Here is a 14,814-nt window from a genome sequence, read left to right as displayed (position 1 = left end):
ATGCTGGATTGGGCATACGATCAATGATTACTACCTAGCAATTGATGTGTGTGTGAGGGGAAGGGCTAGCAAATCTGGCCTACGAGACGGGCTGGGTGGGGATGGAGCGGACGAGGACCGAGCCCGAGCCATGGCGAATCGTGGACCGAACCGATGGACGGGGCAAGGGACAGGGGATGATGTCTCGAATATAGAGCATCTAGCGGGCGATGATGGTGAGTAACGGGCTTGATGGTAATGGTGACACAGAACGATGATATTCTCATGGGCTTTAGAGAATAGGTGGAATAAAAGAAGGCAGAACAAAGAGGATATCCGGAGCGCATCTGATATTGTGGCTGCGGGCGCGCTCCGGTCCATCTCGTCCTTGATTTCCATGTTGCTTTGACATCTCCCCTATCAACCACTGGCCGATATGCCAAGCCACAATCTGGTTATATAAAGGCACAATTGATAAGTCACAAAAGGAGTAAACCGGCTGTTTCCCCTACGCTGTACGGAGCAATCAGCCCGAGTTCAACCCGTGAGACATGGAACTTCCGACAAAAGATCTAATGCGACACCTACCTACTAGTAGATAATGAAAGGATCAATCTCGATTCGCCTCTCTGGCCTTCTTCCCCTCTCTTTCTTGGCAATGGGTAGTACATAAGGCTTAGCCTCCTCTATATAGGCCTATTGCTTCTACTACCGCTGATAGCACGTCTCCTAGCTCTACGACGGACAAACCGTAGCCAGAGGACTAGCAGCATGTGGCGTTGCGCTTCAAGCCGCGGCGTCTGAAATTACATCGAAGCACGCTGTGAGACGGTGACACTCGCAATCGGGAGGATGCAGCGCTGCCATTGGCCTCTGCAAAGGCGGCATCTCTGCATCTAATTTCACGTATTGCATTAGTTTGGAGACACGGGCTGTTCAGATGATCGGTAATCAGTCCTTTTTTTTTTTTCTCGCGAGTAATTTTGTTTTCCTTGATCAATAGTTTTTGTGCTCCCTGCAGCTGGTCCCAGACCTGCATGGATGTATCGCCAGTCACTGAGAGTTGAGCCTGGCTTTGCCTCATGGGGCAAACTCGCAGATAGTGGTGGGTTTGACAGCCTGTGGCCTCCCACTTCCGGACCCGCGGATAGCGGTCAGGTCTGGGCAATGCCAGTTACGGGAAAAGGTCTCAGGCCGGGAGCCGAGAGATGGCCCTTATTGACGAATGAAGACCCGTACTAGGCAATGGGTAGGTAGGTAGTTATTGTGAGGCTGTAGCCGCTGTAGGCATGAGCATGCCTTGTCCCGTCTTTCATCTTGCCTTGTGCTCAATTGATCCCGCGGACTTGCCGGTACCATAAAAAGCATGTGTTTCAGCTGAATATCATACTGACTGTTAAAAAAAACGGGTTCTCCCGGAGCTTGACGCCTACCGCCGTATCTCCGTCATCCAGTTGTAGAATCGTGTAGCCTCGTCAGCCGTGTTGCGTGCCTATCCGTCTTTACAGTCTATACAGTTTCATACGGAAAAACATGCCTGTACTCGCTCCCGATCTGGCGCAACGACTAACATCTGACTGGCGTAAAACGGTCAATGGGCTCGCTCAGCGTTCTCACGCGCTGCCTCGAAAAACTGCGGAGAGGGCTCCGCGATGGCGTCCAACCAAAGCAGGGCGGCGGCGCTGCATGTGGCTAGATCGCAGCCCCGAGGGCGACCTTCTGCACCTTCTGGCGATTTAGCCTGGCCCTGTCTGACAATTACCGGGTCGCATGTCATTCGCGGCCGGGCATTTGGCTGGCAGCAGCAGTGCTTGTATAACGGGGACTCTTGGTTTCTGGGGTTGAAGGTTGAAGCACAAGTTGTGGAAGAAACCCGTAGTTGAACCAACAGATTTGATGCGAAATTGGCCCGTGGCCCGGCGGGCGTTGTTTGATAAGCAGCAATTCCATTGCAATCCAATCTTGGCGATCCAACAGCACTTGAGCCGGCCTCGATTAGCAAGCCAAGCTCCAGATGCATCGTCCAACCTTGTTTTAATGTCTCAGGTACATCTTACGCAATATGCCCCCGTACCCTCTACCTGTGTCTCAATCCGTCGGTTCTTTCGCCCTCTTCTATTCTCCGTTTTCTTTCCTGCTTGTCACTTCTTCTTTTACTCCTTTTCTCTGAACGCATAGTATAATTTCCGTTCAAGCGGTGAGAATCGAAAGCAAGACAAAAAGTCATACAGCGGCCATAGGGACCTAGGTTGTTTTACCTCGGAGCTTGAGGTCGGTTGGCCATCCTGTCAGAAGCCTGAATCCTTCCATCAACCAACAACAAGCAATAGGGACAAAAACAATCCTGAGCACAGCCGCCAGTGCCAAGTCACGCAGCAACACGGTAGCATTTCCAGGCAATCCGTTTCCGTTTCCAGCGGCTGCTGCGTGCTGCGCGTACCTGCTACTGCGGAGTTGCAGGGCCGGGAGTCCCTGGACTTGGCCGCAGCATCCTTTGCCCGCGCCGTTGAACCATAAGGCTTCCCCACCCCAGAACCTCCTCCCCTGAGAGAACGTTCAACCAACCCGAGTACTATCTCGTTCTTCTTTTTTGCTTCTGCGCCTATCTGCGACCAGCATCAATACGAAAACCAAAAGCAAAGCTCGCAGCGCGTCCTGCAATCGCTATTTATCAACCATGATGGCGAGTGGCCATGGCGTGCAGCAGCCACCGGCTGGGACCCTGTCGCCTCCTGATTCTTCGTCATCCGCATCTCAGTCGCCGATTTCCCCGACGCATGGAGTCCGGATGGCTCAAGCAGTCGCCGACGTGCCCGACACTGGCCTCGCCAGCAAGCCCGAAGACCCAGCCAAGGCCTCCGAGATCAAAGAAGACGGCGACGGCCCCTCGCGCGAGTCGGCCGTCTCCGCCGCCTGCTTGGCCTGCGTAAGTGGACGATCCTCCTTCATTTATTCCTCGCCGACCTCGCTTGGAAGCAGCACGACAGCCTTTCGTTTTTGCTTTTTGCTTTTGTAACCCCCAAAGCAGCAACTGGCTGCGCATTGCTGCAGAGCTCCATTTCGATGTAGTCATGTGGGAGTACGCGGTTTCGAAAAAAAGAAAGTAAAAGACAAACTGTGTCAGAGGTGTGCAATCGCTTCCAGAGCCAGAAACTCTCGCTGTCTGACTCGACCCGATTGTCACCTTCATGAAGCTGCTGCCAAGAAAGGGGACAGACAACAAACACCCATCCAGCCATTTGTTTCCCCTGCATCTTTGCATAATGGACCAGAAATTTGCTAACTCGGGCTACTCGCTTCGGCTGCATAGCGGAGCAAACATCTCAAATGCGATGGCCAGTCCCCATGTTCGCGATGCGTGGGCTCCAACTTCGAGTGCATCTACGTAGCTTCTCGACGCGGCTACAAGGGCCCTCGCCGAGGAACCACCCAGAATCCAAACAAACGCCAGGCCACCTCTCCTCCGGACACCGACTCCATCAGCATCGCGCCGTCCGATTGCCCCATGCTGCTGGGCGCCGGAGTCTCCAGCGCCATGTCCGTGCCGTCGAACCCAATGTCCATTCACGGCTTCAGCCCCAGCTTGATGCCCGAGGCGTCTCCAGCAGCATCTTACCAAGGCACCCCGGGCGTCTCGCAAGCCCAGTTGTACAGGTCATATTGTAGCATCAACGGCATTGAGCCGAACGGGCTGGTGACTGGTACCCACCTCCCTTTCCCCGCTCACTTTCCCATGCAGACCCTCCAGGAGAGGTGCATCGACTCCTTCTACCGTTACTTTCATGGCTCGCACCCTTTTGTGCTCCCCAGAGAGCACCTGCTGCCGCTTGCCAATGGGACGGCCCTTGACCCACTGATGGCCGTGATCCGATGGGTGGGATCGCTTTTCATCGATGTCGGCAAATCAAGGCCGAGTCTGTACGATGACGCCATGCGTCTTCTCGATGATTTGAGCTTTCCTCAAGACGGCTTCAAGGTCCAGGCCATGATGCTGTCTATTGTTGCCCTGGATGGTTGCTGTGAAAACACAAAGGCAGCTGAGCTGCTTGGCCGGACCGAGACACTGGCCCTTCAAATTGGTCTTAACAAGGGGCATTTTGCTTCTCTGAATGGGCGGGGTAACCCAGTACTGGAGGAGAGTTGGCGTCGAACATGGTGGGATCTGTTCATCATTGACGGCATGATTGCCGGTGTTCATCGAATGACCAATTTCTTACTCTATGATATCCCTACGGATGTAAACCTTCCATGCGAGGAGTCGCAGTATTTTGCAGGGGTAAGCTTCCTTTATATTATCATTTTTTTTTTCTGCACAAAAGCCCAAGGCTTTTGTTTAACTAACGTTTCTTATAGCACATACCTCCACCTATGACCTTGGAAGAGCTGGAAGACCGGGACTTTTCTGGTGATGAGCGCCGATTCTCTTCCTTTGCATACAGGATTCTCTGTGGACGGAATTTAGGTAGATTCATGAGAACACCCCCCATCTATGGACCCGAGGATGAAAATTTGGGACGCATTGAGGCCCTTCTTACCAACTGGCGACTCCACTTGCCAGAGGATAAGAAAGACTCTTTAACAGCCAACGGCCAACTGGATGAGATGATGTTTCAGGCGCATATGATGATGTACGCTACGTCGATTCTGCTTCACCAACCTCATTCGCAGCTCGATTCTTCGCCCTCTCAGAAAATCACCTCCTGCGCACCATATCAGCTTGTTCCGGCTGGCGACCTCTTCAACAAGCATACAAAGCACACAATTGCATCAGCCAACGGCATCAGCAAGTTGATTACACACCGAGTACCACTGCTTTCTCACACTCATTTCTTCACCTGCGTCATCACTCTCTCTTCCATTGTGCATCTCAACAAGTGGGCACTCTTCTTCATTCAACACGACGATGACGACCTGAGACAGCAGATTCGTCTCAATATTGGTGCCCTGAATGAGTTATCCGCCGTATGGGGCGCCGCAGACAGAGCTCGAGGGCAGGTAAAGGGTGTTGCCCAGGAGATTTATCACATCAAGAAGGAGCAGCAGAAGAATCCCCAGTTCTGGCTTGGTTTCACTCAAGAAGACGTTATCAATAGCATTGCTGCGGATGAATCTATCATCAGCAACTTTGATAACATGACGCCACCACATTTGCTCGGCTAAAGTCGAAAAGAAGAAGAGGGAAAACATCACATAGATCGATAGGCCATATTTGGTCAAAGACATCAATGTGAAGAATACCTACCTGGCCACTAGATCAAGGAGGTCTGCATTTGGGGGAACTTGAAAATTTACAATGAAAAAGCGTTGAATAGGGCTTCAGAGCGTTGGTCGTCGAGGCGTCATTGTAATGATGGCCTCTTTGTATTGGGATATATTTTGGGTATTTAGGACAAGTTTGTATAGTAACGATTATGAATGACAATTTGATTTGGCTGACTTTGACTTGATGGAATGTTTTTACCTTGCCTGGAATCATGGCATGGCGTCAGCATCGACAATTTATGCTAAAATTTGGGTAGTGTAAGTTAAGTTTATGCATAATTGCTGAGATATGATTTTCACCCACCATCGCGGGAGTGACAATTTCCAACGTTTACTAGTAAAGCCCGCGTTCTTGGCAAGACGGGAAATTGTCGGCTGATGAGCTTTTAGAATTTACATGTTAAAACTTAATCATTTTGGCTCTGTAAGCTTTGCGTAAAACTTTATGCCGTATTCTCAGGGGCGTAGTTGATGAAGGTATAGGGTAGTCTTTGATGCACGAGTACAGAAGCGGCCTCGTACGAATTGCTGCATGGCAAGATGCACGAAGCACGGGTAGCAATATGCACAGTACATATCAGCTGCTCCACAATGCATGTGGCAAACGGAAGCAACTCTCCTGTTTTTTACAGATGCACCGAGTCGATCAATGAGCTGGCAGACCGTTGGCTTTGTAGACCGCCAGTCGGGCCCCTTAAGCAGACAGCCTTTAGGAAACGAAGTCACCGCTGCCGTCTTACATGCTTGCCGCTGAGTTATGAGCCCTACGCAGAATTTGCTACAAGATTAATCAATCAAGAGCGATTATGGAGTGGAAGCCAAGAGCATAGAGAGAGAGCATATGTAGACAGTAAGTACCATATAGAGAGAGTTCCAGAAGGTTACCGCTTCTGATGGACGAGGGCTATTATTAGCTCGCCGCCACTGGCTTGGGCCAGAAGCTGGAACAGGCGAGGCGGGCTGAACACATGTGCCATCACAAATCTGCTTCTTTAAAAAGCAACATTAGTCGAAGAGTGGACTCTTCCCCTTGTCGACATCGAGAAAAGCTACGCGGTGTACGAAGTAGGGGTTTTTGGGACGCCGTGGCGCCGTGCCATTGGATCGGCCTGCAGATATCGAGATCCATGCAGCCGAGGTGTTTGCAGTCAAAGGCATTAGTTTGCCCATAGTTTCTATGTAATCTTGAGACTAGCATTGGAAATACTATAGCAGAATTGGCAGCGCTATAATCTGTTCAAAACAACGTGGGATCGTGCAGCTGAACGCGCGGCTAAAAACAATCAATAGAGGATGATGCGCATCTCAAGGCGAAGAGCTAAAACTTCACACCAGCCTCCCGCTGACGGAAAAGTGGCTCCTCGTACCTGCTAGCTGGCGGCGGTGCAGTCACATGATTCTTATCCAATGAAAGGCTTGCTATTGCATTACCTAAGGCTGTTTGGCGCTGCCAGCGGTCTACAAAGGTACATCCCGTCGCCCCGTGCAACGGGAAGCTGCGCCGATGTGGGGGTGGCCCTTGCTCCTGCCAGGCCTCGTATGGGTGGCTGGTCCCTTTAGCCAAAGAGCTGCAGGTTGCTAAAATCGCAGCAATTGAGACGTTTCTTGATCTTGCATCCTTTTTTGCGCGGGAGGCCGTTTTCCTGGTGTTTTTGCCGTCTTTTGAAGCCTGGATTGCCATTTTGCGACGTTGCGCGGGATCGGCTCGATTTGACTGTGTTCACAACTCCGACCTGGTGATACCATACTTTTGATCTTCACGATTCCAACCCCCCACATTGAACGACTTACAGACATTCCTCATTCCTGTTCGCGGCGCCTGATCGCACGACACGGACACTCCCGCGACACCGCACGACGAGTACGATTGTTCTGGCTGGGCGATAAGGCGCAAGGCGGAGGAAGTCGCTGGCGCACCACAGAGGAGTCGGCTCAGTATAAATCGCGTCGCACTCTGCTTGGAGTCAGATCGCCAAACTTTGCCGCTTACGTTTTCGTCGCCGCCGTCATGGCGCCGGCACCAGACCAACTCTCCTCACCTGGTTCTGTCAGCTATGACTCCGATACCATGGTGGTGGGAGATGGAACGTGGGATTTCACCAAGAACACGTTCCTTCTCCCCAACTTGCAAGGGACCGATTTTGACACAATGAGATACAATGGTTAGAATAGAACATGGTCTTGGACTGTCTTGGGGGTCGCTCGTCTAACCGTTTTGACACAGGAATGGGAAATCGCTTCTCCACCGTTCACCAATACCATACCATTATTCTGGCTCACGGCATTATGGCTGCCATGGTCTTTCTGTTCCTGGTACCCCTGTCTTTGATGCTTGCGAGATTCTACACGAGAGAACCGGCTCATGCGATGCGATACCATGCGCGGCTGGGCGTTTTCTCCGGCTTACTTCTGGTAGCAGCATTCATATTACCCTTCTTCGCAGTTGGACCAAATCGATCGCTATCAAACCCGCACCATGGAATTGGAGTTGCCATCTTCGTCATGTTCGTTGTTCAGCTTGTGGGGGGTCGATTGATTCAGCATATTATGAAGAGTCGTTCTCTTCGCGTAACGCTTCATAATTGGTTAGGCAGAGCTGCAGCCCTCCTCGGAATTATTCAGGTGCCCCTCGGACTTACCCTCTACGGATCGCCAAAGGTTCTCTTCATCTTATACGCGGTTTGGATGGGCTTCCTCCTTGCAGTCTATTTTGTCCTCGACTACCGGGCCGAGGGACGCCATGAGCGATACATTCCAGCGGGGCGCTCTGAAGCGGGCAACACTCGCATCACGGAATCCGAATACTATTCTGAACCCAGGGAGCACGAGAATTCTCCCCTGAAATGGCTGGGACCCTTGGCGGCTGGCGCTGGACTATTTGCTTTGATGAGAGGACGCAAGAAAGAGCATGATGACGACCGCAGCCGAGCCCGCACACGGTCACCATCCATAAGTAGAAGTCGTGGACCGACGGTAATCTCATCACGGCCAAGCTACTTCTCCGAAAAGTACTCTGATCTTCCGGCACAACGAAGTGGTGGAGGAGGTTTCTTCGGCAAGGCACTGGGCGGCGCGGCTGCTGCTTTTGGGGCTGGAAAGGTCTTTTCTAACTTTATGGATCGTCGTGACCGGCGAGATGAAGAGTACTCTGCTGTATCAACTGAAACTCCTCATCGCAACAGGTCTGTACGCGCTGCCACAGTAAGCGAATTCAACAGCGAGTATACTGATGATGTGTCAACCATTCCTCCATCTCGTCATCCTGCTCCCACTCAGACTGCTTCCGCATATGGAGGTCGAAGCTCATCTCCACGACGCTCCCACGTTCGCAGCAACATTTCGAGAGGAGATATGATGGATGAATCGGAATACTCGTCCTACGTTTCTCCGTCACGACGACCGCGTGATGAGCCCTCTGGAGGCGGCGGTTTTGCCAAGGGAGTGCTTGCTACTTTGGGAGTTGGATGGTTCGCCAAGAAGTTTGCCGACAGACGTGCCCGAAAGGAAGAAGAGGATCGACTGAGGGAGGAAGAGGAGATGCGGTCCGGCACTCAGTTCTCCTCCAGGTACAGCAACACCAACACCGAATATACATCTCCAATCCGAAGGGACTCTCGTCGTCCACCTCAAAGGCGCAGCACCGTGACAGGAACCGAGTACTCAGATGGAACGGAGTCTACGTTTGACACCCAAACCGAGCTTTCCACCATGCCTCCAAAGGGACCGCGGAATACGGCTGCTGGAGTACGACCCAGCACCTCTGCGTTGATCTCTGATGAAATGTCGTCGCCACCGAGGCGGGGCGAGCGTCTGTCCATGCCTACCATGCCTAGTGATCCCCATGGCATATTACACCGTTCTGAAGTTGAATCCGATGTGACTTCGCTTGCCGACCGACCTCAGGGGCGCCATTCTTCAAGACGGCAAATGGACAGCGAGAGAGCCGCGGCCGAAGCGGCTGCCCGTGCTAGCAGCCTGGCAGCCAGGGAACAGCGAGGACGTGGCGGATCAAGCCAGACGAGTGGGCCCGCAAGACCGCGTGACGACAAGGAACATGTCAGACTGCGAAAGGTTACTGAGGAGGAGACTTTGGCACAGACTAGCCGGGGCCGAAGAGATTCTCAATCAAGCCTCTCGGCGCTCGAGTCTCCTACCAAGAATCGACGGTACCGCAGAGACGACAGCAAGAGGAGGGCAGAATCGGCGGCTGAAAGCCGAGTCGAGAGCAGCAGGGTCGGCAGCAGCCGAGTCCAAGATGAAGCCAGCCGCCTAGGGCCACTGAGTCCGCCGAACCCATCACTCGCCAAGGGCAGACGTGGTAGGGATTCAGGTTATAACTCGGGTCAGCCTCCTGCCCAGCAGTCCGGCCAACCTGGACCTTCATTCTTACAACCACCCGGCCAGCATCTACCAAATCCTTCAATCACCAGTGTTGGCAGCCATGGTACTTGGAGTGGCATGGAAAGCGAAGTGCCGACCGAGGTCCCAACCGCACCGCAGAATCCGCCACGTAGCACGCCACATCAGCCGCCGCCAGCTGACGACAAGGGCAACGAGTCTGCTGCAGACAATAGGAGAAGGCGACGTGCGGAGCGACGACGGGCCAGCGGTAGTCGCCCCTCCGGAACGGAGAATACGTACGATACTAGCACGTACGATGAGAATGACATGTTCTAGAGAGGGAGAAGAGTATCTCAACGACTATACTCTTTCTCAGTCGTCTAGAATGATGTGATGAGATATGGCAAAGGCAGCGCATATGCCTCCGTTAATTTAAAGAACATACCCGTTGATGCTTGCGTACATATACACGAGATTGGGGTGGAATATGTTGTGCGATTTTTCTTTTCCTTTCTTTGGTGGGATGCCGCATATATATGTGCAATGAGTCGTAGGATACCTTTCCTTTTCTTATTAAAAAAAGGGCGTTTGGGATGGCATTCTAAAGAACTCTGCATTTTTGCTGCATTTGATTGGTAATGTGTGTTTATTTCTTCTTCTTTTTTCCTTTTTGTTACGCTTCTCTCTCTGAACAGATGATGAATGGGATGGACATGATGGGATGGGAATGCTTGAGATGAATGGGAATTTTATTCTTTTCTTTTTTTCAAAGATTGATTGATGGATGGATGGCTTAGAGATGAAGGTAAATTTACGTATATGAGCGTATGTACATTTAGATGAAAATACAGATGGATGGGAGGGATATCGGAAAGATAGAAGTTTTCGTGGGAAGAGAGGTAGGCTTTTTATGTTATTTATTGATAGTATGCACGTTACGAATTAAATACGCCCTTATTGTGTTACTTTATCCTATGTTGTTAATGCCCTGCTTTGACAGATGGCAGTCTCTATATATAGGCATCTGTAGTATTTGGCGGACTGCTGCTCCAAAAAATGTAATATGGCGCTGCCGGCAAAAGCTAGGCTCGATTCTTCACAAATCCATGCCCAAGACGTCATCCCACGAGATCCCAGGAATTCGATCCCAATTCCGGCTGCAACCTGAACCAACCCAATTGTCACCGCTTCTCATATTCCCACGGAGATTGCGAGGCAATTGATAGCGCCGGCCACTGCCGGAATCTCTGGAAGCTTATAAAATGTCTCAGGGCTCTGCAGAATAGTCCAACCACTCTTCTTCAGTGAGCTCCACAGCAGCTTCCAGCCAACCCGCGTTGCGCTAAGCAGCTTAATGTGGCTCTGCTGGGGAACACCGTAGCTCGACCCAAAAGGCTATCTCGGCATCTTTTTTTTCTCTTTTCTCCTGATATCCAAGCATTTTTTAATCCATATAATCCATCTTCTCTTCCTTTCTTCCTCCTTTCCAACTGCGTCTATTTCGTTACTCTCCTTCTCTCCAGCCAATTGAGTAAATTTACCCGCAAGAGGCCAATGGCCTGCGTCTTGACTGCGACTCGCAGATAACCAACCAGCCATGCCTCCGAAAAGCTCAAAGGCCATGGACGGCCTCGACTTCAAGGCCATTTCAAAGCAATTCGCCAAGGCAAAGGCCGCCCGCGAGGCCAGGGAAGCGCAAGAGGCCGAGGCCGTAGCCCAGGGCCTGCCTACCGAGAAGGAACAGACGGCCATCCTCGAGGCGCAGCGAGACAAGCTCAACAAGAAGCGGCAAAAGGCCTACGAGCGACGCTGGTGGTGGACGACGGCCTTTTGGACGTTTCTGTTCGCCGTCCATGCCCTGGGCATCTGGCTCTTCTCCAGCGGCTTCCTGCTGACGAGGCTGGTGCTGGAGGACAAGTCCAGCTGTGCCGCGCCGCCGGTCGAGGGCCTGGCAGCGAGTCAGGCCGCGCTGGATGTGCAAAAGGGGTGCTGGCATCCGAAGCAGTTTGACCGCGCCGTCGTGATCCTGATTGACGCCCTGCGATACGACTTTACCATTCCCGAGGATCCGGCCGCGGCGCACGCCTTCCAAAACTCGCTGCCCTTTTTGTACGACACGGCTGTCAAGACGCCCCAGAATGCCTTCCTGCGGCCCTTTATTGCCGACCCGCCGACGACGACGCTGCAGAGGCTCAAGGGTTTGACGACGGGGACGCTGCCGACCTTTATCGATGCGGGGAGCAATTTTGCTGGAACTGCCATTGACGAGGACAATCTGCTGATGCAGATGAGGGACGCGGGGAAGAAGATTGCGCATCTGGGAGACGACACTTGGTGGTCTCTGTTCCCGGGCCACTTTGAGGCCAATATCAGCAAGCCCTATGACAGCTTCAATGTATGGGATCTGCACACGGTCGATAACGGAGTCATTGACAACATCTTTCCGCTTCTGGAGTCAGAGGGACAGTGGGATCTCCTCATTGGCCACTGCTTGGGCGTTGACCATGCTGGACACCGTTATGGTCCCAATCACTCCGCCATGACCGCCAAGCTGCAGCAGATGAACGAGTTCATCACCAAAGTTGCAGGATCCATTGACGACGACACGCTCCTCATAGTCATGGGTGACCACGGCATGGACGGAAAAGGCGATCACGGAGGCGAGAGCGACGATGAGGTCGAGGCTGCTCTGTGGATGTATTCCAAGCGACCCTTTTTCGGCAGAACATCGTCCGAGTTTGTCACTCCACCGGCTACTGCCAAGATTCGCCCTGTTAACCAGATTGATCTTGTGCCAACCCTTGCGCTGCTTCTGGGCATCCCCATCCCGTTCAACAATCTCGGAAAGCCGATTGAAGAGGCCTTTGCGGGACAAAAGGGCAACAATTGGGCCAATCTTGCTGCTGTTTCGCGACTGGCTTCTGCCGGAATCGAGAGATACCGACAGTCATACTTCAAGGCCCGTGGCATTCATCAGACTACAGAGCCTGGCTCTCCCGCCGCTCTCTGGGAATTGGCCAACACTGCCGGATTGAAGGATAAAGCCGCCTATGATGCTTTCACTAAGTTTGAAGATGAGGCTCTTCAGGTCTACAAAGGCTTGTGGGCTCGATTTGACGTCCCCAGGATGGTGGGTGGTGTCTTTATTACTGCCGTTGGCCTTGTGATGCTTGTCATGTACGCATCGAAGCCCGCAGACGAGGAGTTTGTAGTGGCCAATGATGCTGAGCTCGATTATGCCGAGAGGCGATTGGAGCTTATGAACCTGAACCAAGAAGACAAGGAGGAACACCCGGATCAGGGTTACCACCGGAGTCTTTTGGGTGGATTGGCCGATGCTCGAGTGCTCTTCGTCGTAGGCGTTTTGGTTGCCGTGGGAGTTTACCGCCAGCAGCCTTTGGACGGCCTCGCAGCCCTGGCTGTGACATTATTGATCACCGGTGTCATCTCATCGCTTTCTACTGCCGGCAAGACACTGGCCAATATCTTCCCTAAGACCTTTTGGGGCTGGTTGTCCGTTGTCCTTACTCTCAGTCATTCCATCGGTTTTGCTTCCAACTCTTACACGATCTGGGAGGACTCGATCCTCTTGTTCTTCATGGCAACATTTGGAGTCGCTGTGCTCATCTCGTCGTTCCGCATCGAATCCAAGGTTGACCGCACGATGGCCATCTATCACACAGTCACATTCATCGTTCTCGGACGCTTGGCCTCGTACTCTAAGCTTTGCCGCGAGGAGCAGATGCCCTACTGCACTTCAACCTACTACTCATCTGTCACATCCTCCACGTCGGCTCCCTGGCAGCTCGTCATTCCCTTTGCTGTGTTCATCATTCTGCCAGATGTCATCAAGGCATTCCTCTTGCCTTCGAAATCGTATGAGAGCCTGGCACCCACGTGGATCGGATATGCCTTCCGCGGTAGTTTATTCCTGTCTGCTCTATACTGGACTATTGATTCTGCCAACAACGGCGGATGGCTTGCCGAGCGATTCTCCGAGAGCACTCTTAAATCAACCGGGGTGTACCTGGCGCAGATTATCCTGGCGCTCTCTCTGATTGTCGGATCGACGTCGTTTGCCTGGGCACCGCCAAACATTTCTATCTTGTCGACACAGTCTAAGACTGGACAGCTGGTGACGATTCTCGGATACGGCAACGCCATGGGCGCTCGATACCTCTACCTCCCGCTCAACCTGCTCGCCGCCTGCATCCTCCTCACGAAGCCCATGGGCTCGGGAGCCTTGTCCATCATGATGTGGCAGATCCTCTGCCTGGTCGAAATCATCGACCTCAACCAGCTCAAATCCGAGGCCATCGGCCCCGTCATGCTGGCCATTCTCGGCAACTTCTACTTCTTCAAAACCGGCCACCAGGCCGTCCTCTCCAGCATCCAATGGGACAGCGCCTTCATCCCCCTCTTCTCCATCCGCTACCCCTGGTCCCCTCTCGCCGTCGGCCTCAACACCTTTGCGGGCCAAATCATCGCCGCCGCCTCGGTGCCCCTCGTCGTGCTCTGGAAAGTCGGCCCCAAACAGCGCGGCGTGCTCGAAAAGTCTGCGCGCGCGCTGGGCGTCTTCATTGCCTACTTTGCCGTCGAGGCCCTCGCTACGATGAGCTGGGCCGGCTGGCTAAGGAGACATCTCATGCTGTACCGGGTGTTTTGCCCGCGGTTCATGCTGGCGGCGCTGTTGCTGCTGGCGATGGACCTGGTGGGCGTGTTGGTGTCGTTGGTGGGCGTGAGGACGAATACGATGGCGGTTTGCGAGGTGTTTGGGTGGGTGGAGTAGGAAAAGATGAATTACCACTTGTGCTACTATCTAACGAGTATCTGTATCGTGTATAAGAGGGGGAAGAGTATAGTTGTTAATTTGACATGTGGACGTCTGGATATATGGATGATATAAAAAAGTTCAAGCATGTTAGTTGATCTAGTAGATAAAATTACGCATTACAATATTCAAAAATTACTACAATTCAAATAAAAAAGAGCTTCACATGAGTAAATCGAATAATAAATTGAGGCCTGAAAAATTACTGCATTGTAGAAATGTTACCCAAGAAATATAAAGTACAGCTGGTGAAAAGGAAAAAGAAGAAAGAAACGAAAAATGCCTCTCCTTCCACCACCGTAAATAGTCTTTCCTAATACAAAAAGGGAGGGGGAAAAAAAAGAGGCAGGAAGAAAAAGAAAAAAGTTAATTAGTCAGGCCGCAGCATTCTCCCGGGATAT

General features: G+C 52.2%; 3 protein-coding genes across 3 annotated transcripts; all 3 read left to right on the top strand.

Annotated features, from left to right (window-relative positions):
- Window positions 1-2,656: 2,656 nt before the first annotated feature.
- On the top strand, window positions 2,657-5,139 carry TGAM01_v206254 (hypothetical protein; the record flags this gene model as incomplete). Its single annotated transcript, XM_018808831.1, has 3 exons — window positions 2,657-2,905; window positions 3,290-4,255; window positions 4,333-5,139. The coding sequence occupies 3 exons, from the start codon at window positions 2,657-2,659 to the stop codon at window positions 5,137-5,139; spliced, it is 2,022 nt and encodes a 673-aa protein (XP_018657930.1).
- A 2,110-nt stretch (window positions 5,140-7,249) lies between these two features.
- TGAM01_v206253 (hypothetical protein) lies at window positions 7,250-9,918 on the top strand (the record flags this gene model as incomplete). Its single annotated transcript, XM_018808832.2, has 2 exons — window positions 7,250-7,403; window positions 7,466-9,918. 2 exons carry the CDS (start codon window positions 7,250-7,252, stop codon window positions 9,916-9,918), a joined length of 2,607 nt encoding a protein of 868 aa, XP_018657931.2.
- Window positions 9,919-11,179: 1,261 nt separating this feature from the next.
- On the top strand, window positions 11,180-14,371 carry TGAM01_v206252 (hypothetical protein; the record flags this gene model as incomplete). The annotated part of the gene is made up of 1 exon (XM_018808834.1): window positions 11,180-14,371. One exon carries the CDS (start codon window positions 11,180-11,182, stop codon window positions 14,369-14,371), a length of 3,192 nt encoding a protein of 1,063 aa, XP_018657933.1.
- Window positions 14,372-14,814: the final 443 nt, after the last annotated feature.

The sequence above is a fragment of the Trichoderma gamsii genome (assembly GCF_001481775.2).
Source record: "Trichoderma gamsii strain T6085 chromosome Unknown Scaffold_21.2, whole genome shotgun sequence".
Lineage (NCBI taxonomy): Eukaryota > Fungi > Ascomycota > Sordariomycetes > Hypocreales > Hypocreaceae > Trichoderma > Trichoderma gamsii.
The sequence above is the reverse complement of the archived record's forward strand: the minus strand, read 5'-3'. Positions and strand labels throughout refer to the sequence as shown.